The 23,198-nt window shown below is 44.7% G+C and overlaps 1 protein-coding gene across 1 annotated transcript; it reads right to left on the bottom strand.

Annotated features, from left to right (window-relative positions):
- Nucleotides 1-545: 545 nt before the first annotated feature.
- On the bottom strand, nt 546-23,018 carry Nop14 (NOP14 nucleolar protein). Its single transcript, XM_052736150.1, has 18 exons — nt 22,716-23,018; nt 19,263-19,397; nt 18,202-18,343; nt 15,324-15,457; nt 14,761-14,895; nt 13,083-13,205; nt 12,493-12,624; nt 10,792-11,092; nt 9,874-10,004; nt 8,908-8,993; nt 7,341-7,476; nt 4,900-5,001; nt 4,083-4,236; nt 2,280-2,439; nt 1,827-1,974; nt 1,222-1,340; nt 912-1,067; nt 546-662 (listed from the first exon to the last, which is right to left on the bottom strand). The coding sequence occupies exons 1-18, from the start codon at nt 22,908-22,910 to the stop codon at nt 563-565; spliced, it is 2,589 nt and encodes an 862-aa protein (XP_052592110.1). The 5' UTR covers nt 22,911-23,018; the 3' UTR covers nt 546-562.
- Between the last annotated feature and the right edge of the window lie 180 nt (nt 23,019-23,198).

Raw genomic sequence — 23,198 nt, 5'->3', positions numbered from 1 at the left:
CTAATGGTGGCTTCACCACATCCAAATCAAATTCCTAATCAGCACCACCAACTGCTGCACAAGATCTCATACCTCAGAAGCCACAGCAGGTGACAAGACCCATCTGGACATAACGATCCAGTCCCGTACTGTCATGTGTGATGAGATGGTCTCAGAAGTGTGCAGGTAGGCGACTTGGTTGTAAAAACATTATATGGTGCACTTACCCAAACTATGACAGCTTGTCAGTTTTATGGGACTGCATAAAATGTCATTCTGTGGTGTGGCTGTCATCTAACAGTGAAGAACTCTCTACAGTACTTCTAGTTCTGAGCTCACTGTCATTGGAATTTGCTTTGTAGACCAGGCTGGCTCCAAGAGACGCGCCTGCTTCTGCCTTCCTGAGTGCTGGGATTAAAAGGCATGTGCCGACCCCCCCCACCCCCCCCACCCCCGCCAATGGAGGCTGTTTTAACAGGTGCTGAGGCATGGCAGGGGAGACAGGATCAGACACTCCACAATGTCCCTCCAGAACCCTTCATTACAACACATTATGCAACCCTTGCTATATTTACAAAACAATTTATTTTTTAAACTTTTTCCTCTTCAGAGCCTTCCATTCACCTTCTTGTGTGGCCAAGCTGTTAAAAAGCTGTTTTACTTTGCGCTTTCTTTCCGCATCCCTAAAAAAAAAAAAAAAAAAAAAAAAAAAGAAGCAAATGTCACTTTTGCATCAGTTTTCAGGATATCTTGCTTTTCTTCTGTTTGAACACTAACAGTTCAGAACCATACATATTTGGCTCAACCCTCGGCCTTGCCAAGGCTGCCAGATACCAGTCACCATGCTTCCTAGTACTGAGAAAAACCAGTGGCCTATGAGTGTGGCGTCAAACCATAGTGGTGCCCTAGCCCCCCCCACAGTCCTTCCTCACCGTTCCATGATTTCTGAGAGCTGCATCCTGGCCAGGAACTGATTGTCCTTTCGGATCTCCCGGACGGCGCCTTTAAATTCCCGCTTGTGTTTGTGGATTAGTCTTTTCCTTTCCTGCTCTTCCTTAGTGCTGCCTTGTTTCCGTCCAAACTCAAGCCTAAAGTTAGAGAGTCAACAAGACTATGGAGGTGAGCTGAGCCGAGCCTGCCTCCGAGTGCAGCATCTCTCCTCTCTCACATGCTGCAAGCAGATGCATTGCCTGCCTCTAGCCCGTCCACAGTCCTGGCCTTCTCAGGGCACCCAACACTTACACTTTGACTAATCGGGGGGTGAACAGCTTTAGAGGGACTGGCTTGCTCTTCTCGCATATCAGCGGCCGACAGTGCTGCTTCTGACTTTCCATTTCTGACAGTATGCTTCGAGACAGCTCCTGAGGAACAGGGTAATAGCAGGTGCTCTGACAGCCATGACAGCATGCCTTCAGAGGTCCTCCTAGAGGCCCCACTTGCCACTGCCTGCTGCACCTTGGCTGAGTCACCATCTTCTACACAGGGAACCACATGCGATAACGGTCTCTTAAAATCTGAAGTGGGCTAGTGAGATGGTTTCACCTGACAAGGCCTCCTGCCACCAAGCCGGAGTTCAATCTCTAGAAACTAAATTTTGAAGGCATTGCCCTCTGAACTCCATACATGTGCCAATGCATGAACAGCCCCCACCCCCAGTGAGAAAATTGTAAATGTGAGGGCTTGTACCCAGAGAGTAGCAGATGGCCTCTCTGCCAGGGAGACAGTGGCACGGCACCAGTGATGACTTTTAAGCTGCAACTTCAATGACAAAAAATGCCACTAAGCTGGTGCCAGCCACCCAACAGTCTGAGACCAGGGCAAGACGCCTAGTTGCCAATAAGGCTCACCTGAAGGTCTTGGGGGAGGCTACAGTCCACAAGATGCTCTGTCAGGAGGGCTTGGTGGGGCCTGATGATGGCATGGAAGGATGGCAATACACTGTACATGAGCACACAGTGCTTCAGCAAGGTCAGACATGATGCCAAGCAGGACAGTCTGCAAGGGCAAAGGACAGTGAAAGGGACAAGCTCATCACTGATAGGCCAACAATGCTGGCAAAATGGAAGCTCTCACCACAGCTTAGGAAACCTAAGTGGAATCACATCAGCAGAAAGGCTAATGGCTTACTATGGTAGTCAAGACGATATTGTTTGCCTGGAGAGCAAGGAGGCACAAGAAATGCATCGATATCTTTAAAGGGGACTGAAGTTTTAGTTCCCAATCAAGTTAGTACACTTTGAAAATAATGCTATATATGTTAGGACAGTCACTCCAAGATGTCCCTGGGTATCCACACATACCTGGTATGATTGGCTTCAGTCGCTGTCATGGAGCTTAGTCTACTTGCCCAATGCAAGGAGAGGCTTCCCCTCTGCCACGTGGCCACATCTGCTTTGTCAGAGACCACGAGCAATTCCGAATTCTTCCCAAGTGCTCTAAAAGGGTGCACCAGAGCGGAACCTGAATCCCAAGCACGACAGGTCAGAAAGGACCCGGATATTACTGGCTTACCGAGCCTACTCTGTAGTGGCTTGATCTTTAAAAGTTATCTCTTCACCAAGCTGCCAGGTCTTGCTAGATACCAGTGAAGCCATTTCAACTGGGCAAATAAGCATAGAAAGGGTACCTGTTGGGGAAGCTCCAGAAGGGATAGGTGAGGCAACACACCTAACTTAACCTGCAAGCCTGCTAGCAACAGACTTCCTATGGCCTTCTTCAGGTAACACACAGTTTGGCACTTAGGCCATGGCATAGGGAAGTCAGGCATAAACAGCACCCTTACTGAAAAATGAACTAGCTAGGGAGAAAGCAAAAACGGATGCCAAAACCAGAACAGAATGAGGAGTAGCAGGAATGCTGGAGAGTGGGTAGGTGGGAGTTCACCAGAGGTCAGAGCAGACTGAGAGGATGGACAAGATGGACATTAGCAGAGACCTGAAAATGGACATCAGTTAATGCCAGAGGCAGAAAAACATGCTGGGAGAGTTCAGGCATGGTTAAATGGAGGTGGCTGGGTACGTGAGGGACAAGTACATGGTCACCTTGTCCCAACCCGCTACCAGGGCAAGGGACCCCCTTCTGATTCCACTATAGTACTCGCACTTTCTACTGCAGCACTCTTTACAGGGAACTACATCATCTGTGACAGGTCATGCTGGATGGCTTGTTCTCAACCCAAGCTTGATACCCAGGGGCAGGCAGTGTTTGGAATGTATGTAATGCCATAGGGGAGCTCTGTGCAGGAACATCATGTGACAGGAAATCCAAAGGCCGGTGGCAACTGGAAGGGTGAACTGAATAACTGGCCACCACTTCAGACTAGGGAAAAGCTGAGCTTTGTTTTAGCCTTAAGGATGGAAATGTCAATAGAAACAGAGGCCCATGAGCATGCCATGGGGATCTTGAGGAATGCACTCTGTCCCATGGAAGCTCCCAGAAGGAAGGGAGAGCAGGAACCAGAGAAAGAAATCAGTTAAGATCAACAGACTTTGAACTCTCCAGTGCTCTGGCTCCCCCTAGCTCTCCTCCTTAGAGTCCCAGCTTACAGAAAATACACTGAGCAGTCCTGGCCATAAACAGTAAAAAGAGAGCTGGGTGTGGTGGTGCATGCCTGTAGTCTCAGCTACCTGGGAGGCTGAAGAAGGAATTATTTGAGCCTAGGGATTTGAGAGCAGGCTGGCCTTGAACTCAGAGATCTGCCTGCCTCTACCCCGTGAGTGCTGGGTCTGGAGCTAAAGGCATACGCCCACACACCTGGCTGAGAATATTTTAAAAATCAAAGGGGGGAGGGCACTCAATCCCTATTACCCCTCCTCCCTAAAAAAGTGAAAAGAGAAAGGTAAGATTAATTTTCACAATGTATTTAGTCCCCAATACTTAAAATGTGCTGAAACACTTTACATGGCTTTGGCATCAGTCCCAGAGAGGTGAACTCCAAGTGTAAAGCTGGTGTCAATGTGTGGGCTGTGCACACACTGACAGAGAAAGTCAGTTGGTACCCGAGTGTTTTTTTTTTTTTTCAGTGTTCTCTCAACTTTCCAGAATGAGTATGTAAATACTTAAAAACTCTTATGCACATTTCAAAGTCTCCATAAATCACTCACCTTGGCTCTTAGTGTTTGGAGTTGCTATGTAAAGAATCCCAAGAAGAAAATTTAAAAGCTCAGGGATGAGTCTCCGAGACAGAGACACATACTCCAGGAATAGGCAGCACACAAACAGGCCTTTTACCACATCTTGTAGAGACAGGACCGGGCACTAGGAAGGAACCCACGGGGACAGTTATACTCTGGAACCATGTTATGGAATACTGCACTGTTATGGCAGACAGCAGCACCCCACTGAGTACCACAGGAATCCCTGCACCCTGATAAAGAGGCTGATTCTGAAGGCTACCTGAACATGGGGCATGGTAAGCAATGTGCAAATACAGGAAAAGGAATGGTCTGAGCCCAAACCGAAATGGGGGATGAACATAGTCCCCATCAAACTTGGTAACTGTCCTACTATTAGCTTGTTTTGGAGTCACACTCCCCATCTAATCTTGTACTGCTGATTCAAACCTTCCACCCCAGCTCTCTCTACCCTGCCCCATCTGGAATAGCTCATGCAGGAAGCTCTGCGAGCAGGACAGCACGGCTGACCGACCGTGGAACTTCTATCCCCATGGGTTCCTCACAGGCCCTTTAAAATGAGCAATTTTATGCCAAATCTTAATGGTCAATAGCTAAGGATTTATTTATTTTTTTGTTATTTTGAGGCAGGCTCTCTATACTGTTCAAGCTGGTCTTGAACTACTGGATTCATGTGAACCTCCTGCCACCTGTAATTCAACTACAGGCTGTATCACTGTGGATGTGGAAGTACACTCTTGTTTAAGACAGTCCTGAGATCTACCAATCCTTGGGAGATGGGACCCACCTTAGTAAGCATCTGGCTCATGCACATCAGGGCAGGGGTCACAACTGGATGCCAGAAATCAGAGGTTGGAAATAACAGCCCGGTGATTTTCAAATAAATGAGCTGGAAAAGAAATGTTCTAGTACAGATTAAAGGTAAAGTGATATTAAAAAAGGCCCCATAGCAAAACTGATCCTAAAAGTCTTGGTGAGATACAACAGGCACTGACAAGCCACCACACTTCACTCTGGGGCAGGGCCTCCCTCACTACCTCCCAGGACACTCTAGCACTCCCATGCTTTCCGACACACAGCTGGGCTCATGTGGAATTCCAGAGGGATGGGGCTGTTCTGTGAGCTTAGCAGGGTCTTCATCCCTGATTTCCAACCTGCAGAACTGGGGCTGCAGGCTACCAAAGTTGGGGACACCAGTGCTTGCCTGCTGGATACCAAGTGATGTCCTGCGTCTGCTTGGAAGGAGACAGCACGTCTCAGCGTCCAATACCTGACCTGTAGTTCCACTCCAAGCACATGGGAAAGCAGGAACAGCAAAAGGCACCAGAAAAACTTCCAATGCACACAATTCACTTTTCTGGTCAGGCAGGGATTCTCATTCTTGAAGAGTGACTAGAACTCACCCCAATTTGGGGTGGGGGTAAGGACAGCCTTGCTAGCTCCATGGCCTGACAAGCTTCTTGTATGCCACAGCTCCTTACTGCAGCAGCAAGAGAACCACAGTATGAGCCATACAGCTACTACTATACTGGCAGCTGTGTCCTGGCACCAGCAGGGTCATGTGAAGTTTAGTGTGTCACCAGCACTCATATTAGCTTATCTGATATAATTAGGCATAATTACAATTAATACCCACCAAACAAAAAAGATGCTGAGAGGATGAAGACCCCACACATGACCACGTGGCCTGAAAAGACTGCAGACTTAACCCCAAGCAGCACTCTGATGTCCCCAACTGCAGGACTTCCCACTGGCACTCCTCAGCAGGAAATGAGCTATCAGGAGGCAGAGACTGGGTCTTCTGGCCATGGCTCTAATCTTAGTGTTCACAACAGCACTCAACAGCCTTAGCTAAATAGGTGAGTGTGTAAGAAGTATGCTGGAGAGGGTCAAGCAGCCCACCTAACTAGTCAGCTGACTAAAACCACGTATCTTTCAGGATGCGTATAAAAACCATTAGCAAAAACTTAAAACATCTGTGAACTGCTGCCAACCCACCTCAACACAAATGCCAGAAAATGAAGCAGCCAATCCTTCTGAGTATTTCTTCAAAGGTACTAATTCAGCCAAAGATGAAGCACATGACTATGACAAAACTGTTAAAACCTCAGAATGCAGTGGGATCACTCTGCAAAAAGTGCTTCTATTAGCCTTAAACTCCATCTTTGCCATTATGATTCAACATAGCCCATTCACAGACTCAAGCCAGAGTTCTCCTATACATTAATCAAGAATGAACCTTCCAGGGTTGGGGATTTAGCTCAGTGGTAGAGTGTTTGCCTAGCAAGCTCAAGGCCCTGGATTTGGTCCTCAGCTCCGAGGGGGGAAAAAAAAAAGAATGAACCTTCCTCTCTTGCCTGGACTGCTTAACAAAATGTTGTATTGACTGGACATACAGGACCCATAGAAAGGGGACCATCAAACTTTACAAGGCAAAGCCAGGCGGTGGTGGCGCATGCCTTTAATCCCATCACTTGGGAGGCAGAGGCAGGTGGATCTCTGTGAATTCGAGGCTAGCCTGGGCTATAGAGTGAGTTCCAGGAAAGGCACAAAGCTACACAGAGAAACTCTGTCTCAAAAAAAAAAAAAAAAAAAAAAGGGGGGGGGAATGCTATGGGATAATGCTTTTGTACACTAGTTTAATAAAATGCTGATTGGCCAGTAGCCAGGCAGGAAGTATAGGCAGGATAAGCAGACAAGAATTCTGGGAAGAGGAAGGTGGAGTCAGGAGACTCCAGCCTGCCTGCTGTCCAGGGAGCAGCATGTAATGGCACACAGTTAAAGCCACAGAAAATGTAGTGACATATAGATGAACAGAAATGGGCTGAGTTTAAATGTAAGAGCTAGTCAGTGGTAGGCCTGAGCTAATGGCCGAGCAGTTTTAATTAATATAAGCTTCTGAGTGCTGTGGGGCTGGGCAGGACTGGAGAAAACTTCAGCTACATTCCTCTCATGTCTTGTAGTTCTCTCAGATCATTCTGGAAGGTCTAGCAAGGGGTATCCAAGCTTTCACATTTCAACATGACACTGATGTACAAATGTGTTGAGCCACACTCATGGGTAATCTAGGATGCATAGGCCTACAGGCTGGACACCTGACTAAGGGAGAGCAAATCTCTCAAAGCCATAAGCATGATATCCAATGCCAGCCATTCTGTGTGATGATAAAATAAACCTGATTACTGGTGGCTGAGAAGAAATGATCTGATGAACCTTGTCTCTGCTTACCACATCCAACCCTGGAAACAATGCCCGGCCTTTGGTCTCAATCATTTCTTCCATCTCATGCATGGCATCTCGGAGAACAAATTTGATGGAGTCACTTGCAGATTCAGGAAACATCTGACAAAGATTATATAACTGCCTGTTAAACAAAAACATAACAGAGATGATTTTAGAGAATAAAACCAAAAAACCCAAACAACAAATCTCAATCTATTTTCCTTTGCGGTCACTTGCTGACTCGGCAAGGAAGAATGGGAAGCCTACAGATGAATACACAATTCTGTTTTGTGGTTGCTGGGTACTGAACCCCATTTCATGCATGGCAGGCAGTACCACTCTACTGCTAAACTATGAGACCAGTCTGAGGAATCCACTTTTCTTACCACCGACGGCTGACCTTTCTGGTGGTCCAGGTGATATTTCAAGTAGCATTTTATGCTTCTACATACTGTTTTTTGCCATTTCCTAAAACCGTGGTCATAGTGTTTATGTGGTGGTGGTAGGAGTATGTGAAAGTGCCATGGGTGTCTGTAATATCAGTACTGCTAGGAGCATATTCTAAGTGTCTGCCATAACACTTCATGTCTGACCTTACTGTCTCCTCACACATAGTGCAGGAGCATCTTTCTGCACATGCTTTCTGCACACCCATGGCACTTTCACATACTCCTACCACCACCACATAAACACTATGACCAAGGTTTTAGGAAATGGCAAAAAACAGTATGTAGAAGCATAAAATGCTACTTGAAATATCACCTGGACCACCAGAAAGGTCAGCCGTCGGTGGTAAGAAAAGTGGATTCCTCAGACTGGTCTCATAGTTTAGCAGTAGAGTGGTACTGCCTGCCATGCATGAAATGGGGTTCAGTACCCAGCAACCACATAACTAGCACAGGCTAGTTATGCAGTACAGGAGGAAGTGGCTTGAGAGTGCCCCCTCCAGTTGCAGATTTTCACTGACCCCACCTCCAGGACACAGCTCTTGACAGAGATCTCTGTCCCTTCTGTCCTTCCAGCCATTGCACAGGAAGCAGAAAACAAGCACAGGGGTCACAGGTTGTGGTAAAGGCCAGAACCTTCTATAGCTACTCCTGTGTAGGACAGTGGACATGCTTCCCCAGCAGGCACCCTCAGACTCAAGCAAAGCACCTCCTGTGTGACTCCAGTGAGGCAAGGACTGGTGAGGCGGCAAAGGGTCCCTCTAGCATGTTCCCAAATACCTCTGAACCCACCCAGAGCTGGAGGTCCAGTGGCAAGAGAAACAGACACACCGGTGAGTACTAATGCTGTAAGCTGAAGGGCTCACGAGCTTTGTTTGAGATGTCAACTTGTTGGTAATTTAAGGTTACCTCACCCCTGCAGTGGTAGCAGCATGTGTCAGAGGGGAGGCTGTGGGTATGTGCGGTGAGGCCTATCTATGTAGAGCTCTGGGGGCAGTCACCTGCCTGCTAAGGTCACACTAACACTCGACTGCCACAATGATGCCAAAATGTGTATTGTAACATTAGATAGGAGAAAAACTTCAATTCAGCCCCATATTCCTCTTAATACAAACGTTTTTACTTACACAACCAACTTATCAATGGTCTTGAGGTCTGGTGCACTGTCTGTGGCCAAATCTCCTACGTATTGCAGAAGGAAGCCAAACAATTTCTGCAGGGACACAGATTGGGAGATCACCCAGTGCCTAATACCAAATGCTAAACCACAGCCTACAGTTCCCAGAACACCTGCATGCTGGCCAGAGCCCATTGGGACAGACTTCTTCAGGAGAATAAACAAAATTCAAGCAAAAGCACTGCTAGAAAATGCTAGACATAGATGAGTTAAGAAAAGAAAGCTAAGAATCAGGCACATTCTTTATAGAATGGCACAGTGTATAATTCATTAAAACCAAACAAGGAGCTAGGCATGGTAGCACATGTCTATTATCTCAGCATTTAGAAGCCAAGACAAAGTTTGAAGCCACCCTGGGTCACAAAGTACCAGACCCTGTCTCAAAGAAACAAAGTAAAGCTGGTGTGGTGGCTTACTTATCATCCTAGCACTTGGGAGGCAGAGGCAGGCAGATCAGAGTTTGAGGCCAGCCTGACCTACATGAGTTCCAGGACAGCCAGGAGCACATAGTGAAACCCTGTCTCAAAAACAAAATGGAAGCAACAACAAAACAGATGAGGAAAGCTGCAGCCTTGCATTGTCTAGAAAAGGACATGACAATCTGCCACAAGGAATAAAGCCAGTGAGAGCAACTCATTTTTTCAGTCTCAGCCACTTGGTGGCTATGAGTATAAGTTTCCTGACGAGTGAAATGAGGGTAATAGGGCTGCTGTGAGGCAGAGAGGTGCTTGATGCCATGCGTGGCTTTCTCCTCCTCATCAAATGCTTCCCAGTGCCACCAGAGTGGTATCAAATGGGAGGCAGGCCCTGAGAAGACATCAAGACACCCTGTACTGTGTACCTCCAAGTAAGTTTAACAATCATAGAAACAGGATCATGCTAATACTCCCATACCCACAAATTTATCTCAGCGTACTTCTAATTTTGCTTTGTTTCCTACTGCAAGACTTGGATGGTTACATTTCTGGATTCTCTCCACCACCATAAGCTGTTGTTCTGTTGATCTTCCTGATAATAAAGACCTCAGCTCCTCATAGGATTCAGGAGCTATCAAAAACACCAAACACATTTCACAGTTAACCTTCAACAGGACAACAACCCACATGACTACTTCCACTTTATAAAAACATTATTTAACCTAAGTTTCATATAAGGTGTTTGTTTAACCGCATATATATCTATGTTTATCCAAGGAGTGTAACATTACTTAAATGGCCTATATTTGACAATCATGTACCCAAGGACAGCCCCAAAGAGAAGACAACCCTGGCTTTCATCAAGCAGAAATCTGCCTGAAGACCCACGAACCATAAGGCAGTGCTGGTTTCAGTATATATATGTCAGACAGGCTTGGAGACTTACACAAGTCTGGTCCTTGTAAGCCAGTTTTAATCATCAGTTATCTTTTCTGGAAATAACCTTCAGTCACAGAACAAGTCAGGGTTACTTGCTATAACTGGAGAGTTTTTCTCTATGAACCAGATCAAACACCCTATATTTGATAGAAGGTATTTGTTGTGGCCAAAGCAGAGTGTACAGACGGTTCAGGAATCAATCACATCCTGCTGCAGAAAGGTGCCTCTTCATCTGTGCATAGTCATGGAACCAATGTCAAATTGATGCTAATATGGGGACCCACAGGTACCAAGAAGAATGACACACAGCAAAGATGTCACAAATGGGAATGTGACTATGTACTCACAATAGCATCTCCAGGGAGGGAGACTAACAAGTACATCCTGTGGCCCATTATTTGGAAAACAAGAAAACTCAACAAGGCTGAGGACTGAATCTCAGCCCTGAAAACAGAACAGAGAAAACAACTGGGTTCTACCTGCAAAGACATAGGGTAGCTCAGCTCCAGCAGCCTTTTGAGCTCTCCGATCATCACTTGGCAGTTTTCCCCCGGGAGTCTGATGTTGCTCACTCTTGGGCTTCTCATTTTCCTCCTCACTCTCTGCATTAGACTCGAGGTCTGCATGGCTGTCTGACGCATCGCTTTCTTCTGTGTCCTCCCTGCTCTCATCTTCACCCTCTTCCTCATCACTCTCCTCTTCATCCTCTTTCTGGTCACTCTCTTGGCCTGCTTCCTTGCTTTGCTCTTCCTGGACATCTTCAAGGTTCATCTTCCCATCCTAGGAAAAGATCATGGTGACCACAGTCAGAACATTCTGCAGCCACACCAAAATACCCTACGTGGTATCAGACTTTCTTATCTGCTTGGGCCCTCTTGCCCATTTCTCTGAGGTACCTAAGCCACAGGAACTGAAGCTCTTCCATAGTGCTTTCATTTGGAAGCATGGTCCTCAGTGTGGTGCTGTGAGAGGGGAGGGACCACTGGGAGATGAGGCCTGGAGGGAGGTCTTTAAGTCAGTAAATGCTGCTTTCAGGAGGAATTAGTTACTTGAGAGTGGTTAAAGAGCATGCCTGGGCCTTCTCTTTCTCCTGGACTTCCTGCATGGCCATGTGGTCACTTTCTCTTACATGTATCCCCATCAGTAAGGCCTTTGCCAGGGCTGAGCAAAAGGTGGCACCAAGCCCTTAAACTTCTACTAGAGACTGTTCCAGCCTTCCAGAGAACCCCACAGCTGGGACGCTGGGAAAAGCTTAGGTTTTGCCACAGAGCTCATGGGAGGGAAATGTTGATGGTATCCAGTGGTTGTGAGGGTTTACAGTGTCCTACCACTGGTTTGGGGGCTAGTGAAAAGAGAAGACAACAGTGGCTTTGGGGTAGAACTTGTTCATGTAAGTGTTTTTGTGTGTGTGTGTGTGTGTGTGTGTGTGTGTGTGTGTGTGTGTGTGTGTGTGTACTTTTTAAAACATCCAGTTTTACATATCAGACCCTTCTCAAAACAGTAGGCCCACCTATTTTCCTGTTCTAAGCTCTGGCTAATACACTCTAAAAAAACACTCATACTTTAAATGTTGTAAATTAAAAACTACACTAGTACTGAAGAAGTAACTTAGTGGCAGAGTGCATACCTAACATATACAAGGCCCTGATTCAGCCTCTAGCACCATATAATAAATAAATGGCACCTAGAAACTAATTATTTCACTCAAAAGTATTCATGGTGGCACATCCTCTAGTCCCAGCACTTGGAAGGCAGAATTGTGAGCTCCAGCCTAGCTCAGGGTATACACCAAGAGCCTATCTCATAAATAAACAAAAATAATCAAATTAAAACCCAATAATAACTTCTTCTTCTTACTACAATACAGAACTCTAATCATGGGTTAGCTCTGTCAATACTATACTGAATTCAAAAAGATCATCAATATATTAAAAATGCCAGATGTCAACAACTGAGAACCAGCAAAAGTCTAGTCTGTGGTTCTGTACCAGCTCCTTCTCTGGACAGAAGGACACCATTGTTACCATCTTCTCTATAAAGTTTGATACCTGCCATGGCATAAATATACCATGAAAACGTGACAGAAATTGTTTAAAAGGGCTTCAATATTCCAGCTACAATGAATCCCTTGAATAGACAATGTGGTTTTTAAATGAAAGGAGTGGGCGGTGACAACTTACTTTATAAGAAAGCAAACGCCTATCGTCTTTATCTAGTATAAAGCCATCATTTAAATCATCTGCTGACATATGTTTTGGTTTCTTTTTATTTTCATCTTCATCTTTTCCAAGCATTCTTCGAAGTCTTTCAGCCTGAGGTAGTAAGGAAAGAGAAGTCATACTCTGTTCATCAAATCTAACTAGAAACACTCAGGGTACAGAAGAGGCCTGTGACACAGCATGTTGAAACAGCTATAGAGCATTTTTCTATTTCATTTGTTTAACCACAGTAAGACTAAAACTCTGAATGCACAGCTAACAGTGTAGAAGGCAATGTACTCACTCCAGTGTCAGCAGCTGTTTGTTACCAAGAGAGGTGTTACCAAGAATACCTTGGGTACTATTTTCACTTTACTTCGTATTGTTACTTCTATCAATGAAAACAACATTTATGTCTGCCAATGTAAAATTAAGAACAGCACACTCCAGCAAATCTTCAAGACAAAGGAGAAGCACTTATGAAGGAGAGTCAGCACTCAGGCCTCACAGGAGGGAGCTGAGCCTCCTGGGTCTCCAGCTGGACTGTCCACTCAGTTACAGCTCACCCATACCTCTAATTTCCGGAGCCGCTCTTGCTCCTCCTTTGCCAATTCCTCTTCCGTTTTCATCCTGTTAGAGGGCTGGGCCTTCATTTCAAAGCCAAGCTCACGAACCATCATGTCATATGCATCTGGCTAAGGTAAAAATAAGATATGTTTCAGGATTTTTTTTTTTTTTTTTTTTTTGGTTTTTCGAGACAGGGTTTCTCTGTGTAGCTTTGCGCCTTTCCAGGATTTTTTTTACAAAAAGTAAAGAATATTCCATTAATGACCAGACACCATTAATAAGGAAGGGGACAAACCATGCCTAAGTCTTTTCTTCCACATAGAAATCTGTGCTTGGGGCTGGAAAGCTGGCTCATAATCCCCCACATTATAATAAATATAATAATTAACAATAAATAAACAAAAGCAGGCTGTCCTAATTGACCCTAAAAACTGAGAAACAGGTAGACATGTGGGCTACATGGATATTGCTGCTCATAAAAACTTTGTTTTTTTTTTTGAGACAGGGTTTCTCTGTGTAGCCCTGGCTGGCCTCAAATAGTGGTGGCATACATCTTTAATCCCAGCACTCAGGAGGCAAAAAATTATTCTTAAAACATATAAGCTGCTGGATTCCAGCAGTTGGGAGGTAGTGGCAGCTGAATCAGGAGGTCAAAGTCACTCTTGGTGAGTTCAAGGCCAGGCTTGTCCTAAATGAAAACTTATCTTAAAAGAAACAACAACAACAACAACAACAAAACCCTAATCCTCAGACAAACCCACTCCACCCAAACTAACATATCTGCTTTAACAGAAAACATCACTCAACTGAGTATTAGCCTGAAACACGGGAAATTATGTCAGTAACATCAATTATACGGCTGACTTAGAAAGATACATACATGCCATGCTACAATATAATCTAGTGAAATCCTATTTCTTTGATAGAACCTTGATACTAAACAAATGTACCATTTTTCAACAGTTTAGGGGAAATGTAAAAAGCAACACTGTTAAGAGGAAAAGAAATTAAGCAAATGCATATTAAATATATTACACATGAATATAAGGACGTGCAACAGAAGTACAGCCTTTCGATGTTCCTACCCTAAAGGATGTGCAACAGAAGTACAGCCCTTCGATGTTCCTACCCTAAAGGATGTGCAACAGAAGTACAGCCTTTTGATGTTCCTACCCTAAAGGATGTGCAACAGAAGTACAGCCTTTCGATGTTCCTACCCTAAAGGATGTGCAACAGAAGTACAGCCTTTCGATGTTCCTACCCTAAAGGACTTTTCTCCTGAGAAACACTGTAATTCACTTAAAGAAAGAGGTGACTTTGGGTCACTTCCACCCTATATAACAAACATGAGGTAAACTAACTGAAAGCTGAGCACAGTGGCACGTGCCTTTATTCCCTGTAGGAGGCAGAGGCAGGTAGATCTCTGTGAAACTGAGGCAAGCCTGGTATACACAGAGAATACTAGGCTAGCCAAGGCTACACGGAGAGACTCTGTCTCAAAAACACAGAACAAAACAAAAAGAGAAGAAACTTCTGACTAAAAATAAGGCCAGTAAAATGGCTCAGTGGACCCGAGTTTGCACATATACTAAACCCACCCTAACAGGAAAGAGCCAGTGATGCTGAAATGTCACGGCAACAGACATTAGGTTCGTGTTGCTTCTTGTGAAGGGTGCTGCCCACCTGGGGTTTTTCCTTTTTCTCTTTGTTTTCTGACTTCTGAGATTTACGTGACAGGAGAGTCTGGATTTCTTTCCAGTCTTGGTCTAGCTTCTCTGTGAGCTCAAGGGCATCTTCTCGTTGAGCTTGTCTCTCCCTCTGGGGAAAAAAACCAGCAAACACATACCATACACCATTATTATTAGACTTCCACGAGTGGCCTGGTGTCAAGGCTAAGAACACACAATGACCCACTTAATACCAAATGCATCAGTATGAAATATGGGACTAGAAGCTAGTGTCTTAAACGTAAATCTCTAAGATCAAACAGAAGTAACTTCCTGTTACTATGTATTCAGATGCTCTGAGCAGTACACTGCAAGTTTAATAATCAGTACTGTTCTGCAAATACTAAAGCCAACAAAAACCATTAGAAGTACATCCTTAATGAGATCTAGAATATTCCTTTTCAAAATGAGTGGTCCTATATTAATTCAGGTAAAAATCAAATGCAGCTGATAAATGTACATGGGAAGAAAGTCTGGCATACTTTGGTGCTGTCCACAGTAAGAACATTAGCCACCCACCTTCTCTTGCTTTGACTTTGCAATGAGCTCTTCAATCAGTTCCTTCCGTGACTTTGGCTTATCTCCATCCTCACCTTCCTTCTGAGAAGTATTCTTGGGAACTCCACCACCAAAGTGGGAAGCAGTCAGCTCAGCTGGAAACAAATAGCAGAAGATATTATATTAGAGCCCAGGCTCTAACTTTGTAACCATTTTTGGGTAGAACTCTGTCAACATTTCTCCAAGAGTACTTTAAAAAAAATTTATTTTTATATGTGATATGTATGTGGGCATTGTGTGCCACAGCAATCATGTGGACAACTCTGCAATGTCAGCTCTCATTCTCTCTCTCTCTCTTTTTTTTCCCCAGAGCTGAGGACTGAACCCAGGGCCTTGTGCACTCTACCACTGAGCTAAAGCCCCAACCCCCAGCTCTCTCATTCTATCTTTATGTGGGTTCTGGGGATCAAACTCAGGTTCTCAGGCTTGTACTGCTGGGATGAAAAGTGCCTTTATCCAGGCTGGAGAGATGGCTCAGAGGTTAAGAGCACTGGCTGCTCTTCCAGAGGTTCTGAGTTCAATTCCCAGCAACCACATGGTGCCTCAAAACCATCTATGATGAGATCTGGTGCCCTGCTGAAAACCCACCAAGGCTTACTTCTGGATTCTCAGTTCTATCCTGTAGCTTTGGGGTCACTTTAAAAAAAAAAAAAAAAAGAGGAAAAAAAAAAGAAAGTGCCTTTATCCAACAAGCCATCTTGCTGGCCGTCTCCCAGAATACTCTGAAATTCTCACAACTGGCACGAGGTCACGGGCACAATGATACTTAAGGAAATGCAAGCTTAGCTGCTTCAAGGACACTCAGACTCCTTAGATCACCAACTAGCTATAATCTAAGGAAGCAATATGTAGCTTTTATTGTTCATCTGTTCTCATTTAACATCATCATATCCAGGAAAACAGACTGGAACCAGTCTTGGAGGGAGAAGAGTCCAGGAGCAACATACGGCAGGCATCCCTGCTTCCTCCTACACAGACAAAGGCCCTGGGCCAACGGTGAGAGCAAGAACCATAAGGGCCCCTCGTCTCCAGCTTATTCTAGCTGCCATAACAGAAGATAAACACTGCAGGAACCGTCAAATGTGAACTACAAAGAATTTAAAAAACAAAACAACAAAACAAAACTAGTTTCTCAGATGTAAATCGATTCACCTAGAACAGAAAAAGAATGTTCAGAATCTTTTTCTAGCTCAGGTCTTATCCAGCAGCCCCCTAGAAAGCCAAGCTCTTATCCATTTGTCCATTATCCTTTTGGTCCATGTTCCCATCATGCCCTTGACCCTCTGAGCCAATCAGGCTTCCTGTGTGAGCTGCCATTTAGCTAAACCAAATTCTCCATTTGCTCCCTGCTGACATGGTTACAGGTGACAGCGTATCGCACCCTTTCTACTTTTCAGTCTTACAGTAACACCTCCAGAATTGTCTCTGCGTCATCTTCAGTCTCCCTGTCTTCAGGCACTGCTCTGGCTCTCCTGTGGAGTCTTACTAACAGGCCAGCTCTTAATTTTCTTATCAGGAGTGCTTGATACACTGGTGCTCTCTCCAGAAAGTACTGGACCTGGCTTCCAGCCAGCATGCCCAGGGCATTCTGACTGTGCTTTCTCCAACTATTCATGCTTCAGCTCTTCTTTCATTGTGTGTGTGTGTGTGTGTGTGTGTGTGTGTGTGTGTGTGTGTGTGTGTGTGTTTGTGTAGACGAGAGGGAGTGGACACTGGATGTCCTGCTCTACCGTGCCCCTCCTGTTTCCTTAGGACAGGCCTTCTCATTGAACCTGGAGTCAAGCAAACCACCTACCAGCCCCAGGGCTCCTTCTATGTCTGCCTCCACAGTGCCATGCTCAGATTTTGTTTTTTAAGTTTTTAAAAAATTCCATTATTAAGTCGGGTGGTGGTGGCGCACACCTTTAATCCCAGCACTTGGGAGGCAGAGGCAGGCGGATCTCTTAAGCTCGAGGCCAGCCTGGTCTACAGAGTGAGTTCTAGAACAGCTAGGACTACACAGAGAAACCCTGTCTCAGAAACTGCAAAACAAAAAACAACAACAACAAAAATATTATTATTGTGTGTGTTTGAGTGTGTCTGACTGGAGTGGGAAACGGGGTTGCTTGAGTCACAGCACACAATGGGAGGTCAGAGGAGAACTTTGTGGAGTTAGTTCTTTCTTTCTACTTTTACTTGGGTCTTCAACTCAGATTACCAGGCTTGAGGGGCAAGCATATTTTACTTACTGAGCCATCCTGCTGGCCCCACACCTGGCCTTTCTTTATGTGGATGTTAGGGATCCTCGTGCTTGCACTGTTCCCCATGGAGTCATGTCCCCATCCCATGCCATCTCTTTTCTATGTATTCTAGCTCCTTTGGTGCCCTTGCTCAGTCTCCATGCTGGCCTCTGGTTCCTAGCTCTCCAGCTGCTTATGGATGTTTCACTGTAGAGTTCCCCAAATCTATCTCACAGTCCTCCCCATTTCAGTGAATGGTAATCCAGTTTTCTCAGTGGATTAGGCCAAGACCTTTACAGTCATCTCCAATTTGCCTTTCTCCCTCATTCATATCCAAATTACTAGTAAATTCTGTCAGGATGTCATATCAGACAATGGAATGCTGCGACATGTCTCAGTGGTGACCCTTGCCAAAAGCAAACTTTCCTAGAGCCCATAAAGGCATCAGTCACATACCATCCTAAAGTTCTAAAACAGACAAACAAAACAAAGAACAAAAGCAAAAACCCTGTGGGGCTTATCAAGAGGTTAAACTATCATATCCTGGAGAAAGGCCAATACTGAAGACATTGCCCCTTTCTCCAAGCTACCAGGTTTCTGTGGTGCCACCTCCCACTTACCAGACAAAGTTCCTCGTTCTTCAGTGTCACTGTCACTATCCACAATGTCATTATGCTTTTCGATGTCAGCCAAAGACTGGCCATAATGAGTCAATTCTTCATCTTCATTTAGGTTGTAGATATTTTTTTTCTCATGATGTCGCTTGACAAAAAGGGGTTAAAATCAGTTACCTAAAATTATTACATTTACTTCCTAGAAAATTAGTTATTTTCCGCTACATGTGAAATATGACAACACAAATCAGTCTGAAGATTATTCTGGATCATCTGAAAGATGACTGAAATATAAGCAAAACTTGTAGAGAAATTTTTTAAATAAGTCAACGGACTAGGCTAAGCTACTGCTAAATCATTCCATCAGCAATGGTCCTCCATTCACTTGTTCTCCATCCAACAAAACTGAAGGCAAGACCTTAGCTAACAACTGTCACTACTCACTATTTGTTCTGGTTAAGGTATTTCTCTACTCATTAACTAACTGGTATCTCTTGAAAGTGCCCTTTCTCTATGTCTACCCAGATAGGACGCACCAACTGAGACATCCCTTGTACACGGCAGGCAAACAACTCAGAGGCGTCAATGAACAAGGAGAAGGGTTTGGTGTATTTGTATACTGTACTGTGATTGGTTTAATAAAGAGCTGAACTGCCAACAGCTGGGCAAGAGGTAGAGGCGGGACTGCTGGGCAGAGAGAGAGGAAGATGAACCCAGAGACGAAACTAGGTGCGCACCAGACACTAATGAGACATGGAGGTAGTTGCACATACAGAATGAAAGAAAGGTAAAAAGCCACAAGGCAAAACGTAGATTAATATAAATGGGTTAATTCCAGTTATAAGAGCTAATGGGACAAGCCCAAGCTAAGGCTGAGCTTTCTTAACTAATAAGTCTCTGTGCTGCTGTTTGTGAGCTGGTGTCTGAGAACAAAGCTTGCTACAGAGAAACACCCTTTTCCTTGGCTGGTCTTGTGTAAAATTTATAGCAAAGACACCCCCCCTACACACACACACACACACACACACACACACACACACACACACACACACACACTTTTTCCATACCTGTTGCTCCAGAGCAAACCTCTTCATCATCTTTTCCTCTGGACTCATGTTGCTATTATACTCCCCAAAGCGTTTATCTGTGAAGACATTGGACTTGTTCCTTTCTTTGTATTCCTTTAGTAAAGTCTGGGTTCGCTGAAAAACAGATCACACATAAATAATTCTCACACAAGCTCCTGTCATCTTCACTGAAGAGGCCACCAGAATGGGCTGTGAAGTTGAGAACTATACACTATGATATCGAAGTTCATAACATGCTTTCATCAATGACAAGCCTTCCCTGGTGATGACAGAATTTTGAGAAGAGAAAAATCAACTTACACTTAATGGGAGTGAGATAATCATTCTCCTCTTTGGAATCTACTTGTCAGTGCTGAAAGTTGTAGAAGCTGTGTTACAATTTGGGAATATTTACTATAGGCATGATTCACTTGGAAAAGTGTTTAGATTTCTTCCACAGAAAGGAGGGACTTTACTTCCCACTGAACATATCCCAGAGAATGTACAGTTGTGCTTTCATGTGTGAAACTATATCATAAATGAATTTATCAAGTGGGAGCACAATTCACTCTTTACACCTTAAAATACCTTTTATCTTGCTGGGCGGCAGTGGCGCACGCCTTTAATCACAGCACTTGAGAGGCAGAGCCAGGCAGATCTCTGTGAGTTCGAGGCTAGACTGTTCTACAGAGCAAGATCCAGGACAGGCATCAAAACTACACAGAGAAACCCTGTCTTGAAAAACAAAACAAAAACAAAAACAAAAAAACAAAACAAACCCTTTTATCTTGATATTCTAAGCACAGAACAACTAATAGCAAGTACCTGAAAATTGGGTATCCCTCTAACAGCAGTAATAAACATATTTAGTATTATTCAGCCCTGAGGTTAAATGCCCTAAGGTAAGGATGGAGGGGAAGCAAGGAAGGGTGATAGTCTCAAGAGACCTGAGTTGCTGTAATAGCAACTTTCATTCTTTGTAGAGATTCCTTTAAAAAACAAACATACAAACAAAAAAAAAAACATAGCCTCATAGCCCATGCTGGCCTGGGATTCTCTCTGTGGGCAAGGATGGCCTCAAAATTCTGATTTTCCTGCCCTTCCTCTAGAGTGCTAGGATTTCAGGTACGTGCCACCATACCAAGCTTTTTGCAGAAATTTTTACATTTGCCAATAGATTGTTATTTGAGAGCATTTATACATCAATCAATGCCGAAAGTAGTATCAGTGTAGAACCATCAAGTAACAAAAGGCTTTTGTAACGTTCCAATTCAGTGGCTTCATAAACCCACAACTAATGAGGTATCTTGTCAGCATCTGAAACCCTTAATGGGACCCTAGATTTGAGCATTTTTGCATTTTTTACTCCAGTCATTTTTACTCAAACTGACTGGAGTTCAGCCCCAACAGTAGTGACTGTGTCTGAATGAGACACTGCTCCCCAATCCTTTCTAATTTCTCCATGCCCCTTGGGTCTTGGTGTGGCATGGTCAGTACACCTAGAGCCCTTTGACTCTGTGCCTTCCCCTTCCCCACTCCAGTACAGTGTGCCTCCAACTCACCTCCTCAGTCTAGCCCACTGGCCCTCCAGGGCGTGAGTATAATTCTATGAACAATTTTCTGATGTTCTACATTACTGCCTCCTGACTGTAACCTCCCAAAGTTCCCAGCTTCTACTTATGATTTCTTCAAATATTTGAATTTCTGATGTGGGCCAAGTGCTTGGAAATTCAAAAAAGAACTGAGATCCTTCTCATCCATACTAGAGGGATGCACAAACTTTGCTATTTGGTCTGTGGGATGTGAAAAATGGTACTTGTACTTTAGCACCTTTAGGAATTAAAACAAGTCTTTTTTAAGAAATTGGGTTGCAAGAGACAAAACAAGGACAACAGGCCAAGCAGTGCAAGAACAGTAGTATTTAGAGACAGCTCACTATCCACTAAATGTGCTATTTTATCTAACGCTTACAACCACTACAAGTGGCAGGGTATGTTCCATTATTGCACAAAACTCAAGGCTTAACTGGAAAACGTAGATGTGGCTCTTTTAGAGGTCACATTATCCTATTCCCCAATGCGCCCTCTGCTATCCTTAGCCTATAGTGTATAGTGCGAATAGAGTCAGTCTTTTGTGTTTCCTACAATGCATACATTGGACCATGCATACAGGACAGTGTCAGCTCCTTGCAGTATGAATATCTCACCCTATTCAAAAGACATTTCATTCAATTTAAAGATCTCACGTGAAATGCATTCTTTGCAACAAAGTACAGATTAGGAGCTGTGAGGGCAAAGGCCAAGTCTTATTTATCTCCCCTACAAATACTACCAATAATTCTAACCTATTAACTCTCTCAAAGTTACCAGAAATTGTTCTTTGTTTATTTAAGTATATTTATTCATTTATTGAGACTCAACTGGAAGTTTTGAGTCTCATTATGTAGCCCTTGTTGGTCTAGAACTCACTGTGTAGACCAGGTTGGCCTTGAACTCAAGAGATCCACCTGCCTCTGCTTCTCCAGGGATTAAAAGCATGCACCACAACAGGCAGCCACAAACTTCTTTTTAAAATCCCAAGGAACATCAACAGCTACATACAGAATGCCATTTGTTGAACTGAATTTGAAAGGAAGGTACAGAATACACTTGAGAAGGGCCCATAAGAACCAGGATGAAAGTTATGAGATTATCCATAAAAGGTACTATTTTAATTGAGGACAAGCTCATGTAATTCAGAGGAGGGACATTTTTCAAACATTCAAAGAGCATGGGGTCGCATACTGGCATGGTCAAAGCCTACAGAAAAGTAGTACAGGTCAGTTCAGAGCTCAGAAGTGATTACCTCTGCCTAAGCCTTAGGCCCTGAGGAGTCAAGAAGAACGTACACCTGCAAGATCCCAAAGAAGAGTTTCCAGAGGAAGGGCATTCAATCCCAGAGAAAGCACAGGCGGTGCTATGTTAAGAGTCATGATCTCTGTGCTGGCTAGTTTAAAGCCAACCTGACACAAAGTACAGTCATCTGAAAAGAGGGAACTCCAAGTGAGAAAATGCTTCCATAAGATCCAGCCGCAAGCAAGCCTAAAGAGCATTTTCTTAATTAGTGATTGATGGGGAGAGCCCAGGCCACTGTGCGTGGGCCACCCCTGGGCTGGTGGTCCTGGCTTCTATAAGCAGACAGAGCAAGCCATGGAGAATAAGCCAGTAAACAGCACCCCTCCATGGCTTCTGCATCAGCTCTTGCCTCCAGGTTCCTGCCCTGTTTGAGTTCCGGCCTTTAATTCCCTCAATGACCGACTACGGTATAGAGGTGTAAGCCAAATAAACCCTTTTCTCCCCCAAGTTGTTTTGGTCACGGTGTTTCATCATGGCAATAGTAAGCCTTACTAAGACAGTCTCCAAGAAGTATTCAACTAGCCACTGGAGAAGCCAGATACTGGCAGCGTCCCCTTACCTTCCGGATGGCTCGGGCGCGGGACACCCCGGGCAGTCCCACATCGTGGCGCGTCTTCCTGCCGAGGATCTGGAACTTCTGCCTGTTGACTTTCACCTCAAACGGGTTTGGGTTAGTCTTCGCCGGGCCTCCGAAAGTCCCTGCGGGTGCTTTGTGGACCTGCCTCCGCGCACCAGCCCGCTTCGCCTTCCCCATGACATTCACTCGGCCACACTTTGGAATCCAGTGCCTACAGATCTGACAAACAGCAGCCGGTTGCCTCAAGAAACGTGAGCCGAGGCTGCAGAACCACGCCCAACCTCGTCTCGCAATAACTACGTCAGCACCCCTTACCTCGCGAGAAGTACACAAGTCCTGTAAGACACCGAACTGGCGCTTTCGTGAATTGAAGACTACAACTCCCAGGAGGCAACACTGCCGGACTTCCTGGCGCTGGGCGTTATGGGATCTGTAGTGTCCCGTGAGCTGCCACAGTCTCCTCAG

This window comes from Peromyscus californicus, unplaced genomic scaffold, assembly GCF_007827085.1.
Source record: "Peromyscus californicus insignis strain IS unplaced genomic scaffold, ASM782708v3 Scaffold_13__1_contigs__length_99412109, whole genome shotgun sequence".
Taxonomy (NCBI): domain Eukaryota; kingdom Metazoa; phylum Chordata; class Mammalia; order Rodentia; family Cricetidae; genus Peromyscus; species Peromyscus californicus.
This window is presented reverse-complemented; position numbering and strand designations above follow the sequence as displayed.